The sequence below is a fragment of the Antrostomus carolinensis genome, unplaced genomic scaffold (genome assembly GCF_000700745.2).
Source record: "Antrostomus carolinensis isolate BGI_N321 unplaced genomic scaffold, ASM70074v2 scaffold11068, whole genome shotgun sequence".
NCBI lineage: Eukaryota > Metazoa > Chordata > Aves > Caprimulgiformes > Caprimulgidae > Antrostomus > Antrostomus carolinensis.
This window is the reverse complement of record NW_010330918.1, coordinates 1,803-4,901: the sequence shown is the minus strand read 5'-3', so window position 1 is coordinate 4,901 and position 3,099 is coordinate 1,803. Positions and strand designations below refer to the sequence as shown.

The 3,099-nt window shown below is 39.4% G+C and overlaps 1 protein-coding gene across 1 annotated transcript; it reads left to right on the top strand.

Annotated features, from left to right (window-relative positions):
* Positions 1–1,062: 1,062 nt before the first annotated feature.
* Positions 1,063–2,553, top strand: LOC104528910 (carbohydrate sulfotransferase 5). The gene has a single exon (XM_010173066.1). The coding sequence runs from the start codon at positions 1,089–1,091 to the stop codon at positions 2,268–2,270; it is 1,182 nt and encodes a 393-aa protein (XP_010171368.1). The 5' UTR covers positions 1,063–1,088; the 3' UTR covers positions 2,271–2,553.
* Positions 2,554–3,099: the final 546 nt, after the last annotated feature.

The window sequence follows — 3,099 nt, the reverse complement described above, 5'->3', positions numbered from 1 at the left end:
CCCAACCTTCCTAATATATGTGTTGGTATATGTAGCTTTCACTGTAACAAAAAAAAAAAAAAATTGTCAGATGCAGCTAGATAGCAAATGCTTATATGTAAAACTCTCAAGATTATATTCATACACGAGGATTCTCATTGTCCTAATACCGCGCCTGCTAACATATACTGGCTGCTTACAAGTGGAATCTGCAAAAGTGACAGCACAAAGGGGTAGGTGCCAAAACCCCCTAGTAAAAAGTTGTGAGGAGTGCATGTGGCCTGAACTTTGACTTCAGATTAAAACAGAAGTCTGCTTGGGGTTGGCATGCCTAAAATATTCCAGGGGTTACATGCAGACTTAATTCTAACTCACAATGGGTAATTCCTTAAGTGCAAACTCAGGGTATCCAGTCATGGGGTATCTGTGCTCCAGCCCAAAGACACTCATCAGCTGCTTTTTAATTTTAACATCTGTGGCCAGATGTGGCTTCAGGTTGTGAGTTTTCACCCATCTTCTGCAATCTGGAAAATGGAGAGTTGTGTTCAATCATCAGTCGGTGTGGTGCCCTATGGTCACTGCAGGGTACAGCACTCACATTAGATAAGAAGATTATTTTTATTTCAGTAGCCACAGTTACTGATGTTGCCATCTATTCCTTTTAATGGATAGAAGCCCTTGTAATGTTAGACTGAAATGGAAATACAGTGGAGCGATTTCGAAAGGTTTTTTTACCCTCGACGGTATTTACCAGAATTCAAGTTGTGTATTTTGTAGATTTTTTTTTCCCCAACAGTTGAGCTGCTGCATCAATCTAAGGTTTCCTTCAGCATCAACCGTTTACTCCAAACTTATTTCTGCTGTGATCTTGCTGTCATGCATTGCTTTCTTTCAGTTTCTGACTCTTGTCACCTGCAGATCATCTCCTAGTGCCACTGATTAAAGAAGCAAATAGTGCCAAATACATACATGCATATTTGAAGAAAGGTTTTACTGATGCAAGAGTTTGTATTGTGTAAGTTTTATCATTATTGTGCCACAGGAGCAATGGTTCATCAACATTTTCCTTCTCTTTTTCAGCTTTTAAAAATAGCTTTTCCGTGGTGAGAATGGCAAGGATTCGGATTCCTAACACAATCGTTATACTTTTTGTTACGGTTCAAACTGGATTCTTAATCTTCATGTATGCCCGGTACAGTAGCTTTATGCCTCAGTCTGAGGAGAAGCCATCTCAAGTCCACATCCTCATTCTCTCCTCCTGGCGGTCGGGATCTTCTTTTGTCGGTCAACTTTTCAGCCAGCACCCTAGCGTCTTCTACCTGATGGAGCCTGCATGGCATGTGTGGGTTACGATGTACCAGAACAGTGCCAAGGTCTTGCACATGGCAGTGCGGGACCTAGTCAGGTCAGTCTTTCTGTGTGACATGTCTGTGTTTGATGCTTACATGCCTTGGAAAAGAAACTTATCCGATCTTTTCCAGTGGGCAGTGAGTCGGGCTCTGTGTTCAGCTCCTGCTTGTGACTCTTTTCAACGTACTGACATAACCAGTGAACTGGCATGCAAGACTCTTTGTGGACGGTACCCATTCAGCAAGGTGGAGGAAGCCTGTAAAACTTACAGCCATGTTGTCATCAAGGAGGTTCGATTCTTTGACTTGAAGGTCCTCTACCCGCTTCTCACTGATCCATCCCTAAATCTCAAAATTATTCACTTGGTCCGTGACCCCAGGGCAGTTGTCAAGTCACGAGAACAATCAGTCAAAGCATTAGCCCGTGACAATGGAATTGTTTTGAGTACTAATGGCACTAAAGTGGAAGACAGCAAATACAAAGTAATGCAAGAGATCTGTAGAAGTCATGTTCAGATTTATGAAACAGCTACTCTAAAACCACCTAATTTCCTTAAAGATCGTTATTTAATGATTCGTTTTGAAGATCTGGTAAGAGATCCATTATCAGAAATCTCAGAAATGTATAAATTTGCTGACCTTAGTTTGACCCCCATGCTCAAAAGCTGGATCTATAATATTACACATGGACAAGGACCAGGGAAAAAAAAAGAAGCCTTCAAAATCACATCTCGAGATGCAGTTAGTGTTTCACAGGCCTGGAGAAATGTTCTTTCCTTCCAAAAAATTAAGAAAATACAAGAAGTTTGCAAAGGTGCTATAAACATGCTTGGCTATCAGCTGGTGGATTCAGAAAAAGAACAGAGAGATCTGTCGTTGGATTTAGTGTTGCCAAGACGACAAAATCAATTCAGTTGGTCATCGTTTAATCAAAAACACTGAGACATTATTTTTCAGAGATCGGGTGGGGTGGGGTTGGTGGTTGAGTATTTGTGTACTGTGCATCATATAGGTAATTTGAAAATCCTTAGCTGATGAGTTTAACTATCTTCTGTCTGCTGTTTTCCCATAACAGAAGGAGGTTTTTTCTGGAGTTTCTTACACTGCAAAAAAACAAACAAAAAAAAGCTTGAGAAATGCCGCAAGATACTTGTCAGATTGCAGATTTACAGCTGAGCTGTGCTGTTCTCAACATTGTTTTAAAAATATAATTTAAGTACTTTCTATTAAAAGGTGAATTGTCAAAGATGTATTTGTTCATTGATAAATAGTTCATTGATAAATGTTTAATTGATAAATAGTTCACTTCTGTTTTCATGCTTTAGATATTTAAGAGTCTCAGTTCTTAATTTGTGTAAATGTAACAAAGTAGAAACAAAATTCCTTCATGTTCTTCCAGAATTGCTTGACTTTCTTCTTTTGCTTTAAAGTTGTTGTGCAGTTGTGTATTTCTTCTAGACTTCTCTCGATGTTTTTAATTTTAACATAAAAGTTCTGCAAGAGCTGGGGCAACTGCAGCAGTTCTGTTTTAAAAGGCTTAAGCAGGAACTTAGTTTATTGATAGATTTATTAATGCTTTCCCTGGAATGTCAAAGCTTGCAATCAGATACTTGAATTTGATGTTGGCATGGAGTGCAAAAAGCAAAAGAGTTGAAGAAACTTTGAGCAGAGTCACTGTGGAAATAGCTTGTTAATGCCACTCCAATTGTGTGTTCTAATGCTGCGACAGGGAGTAAGCATACACTTGCTCCTGCAGCGCGATTCATACCAT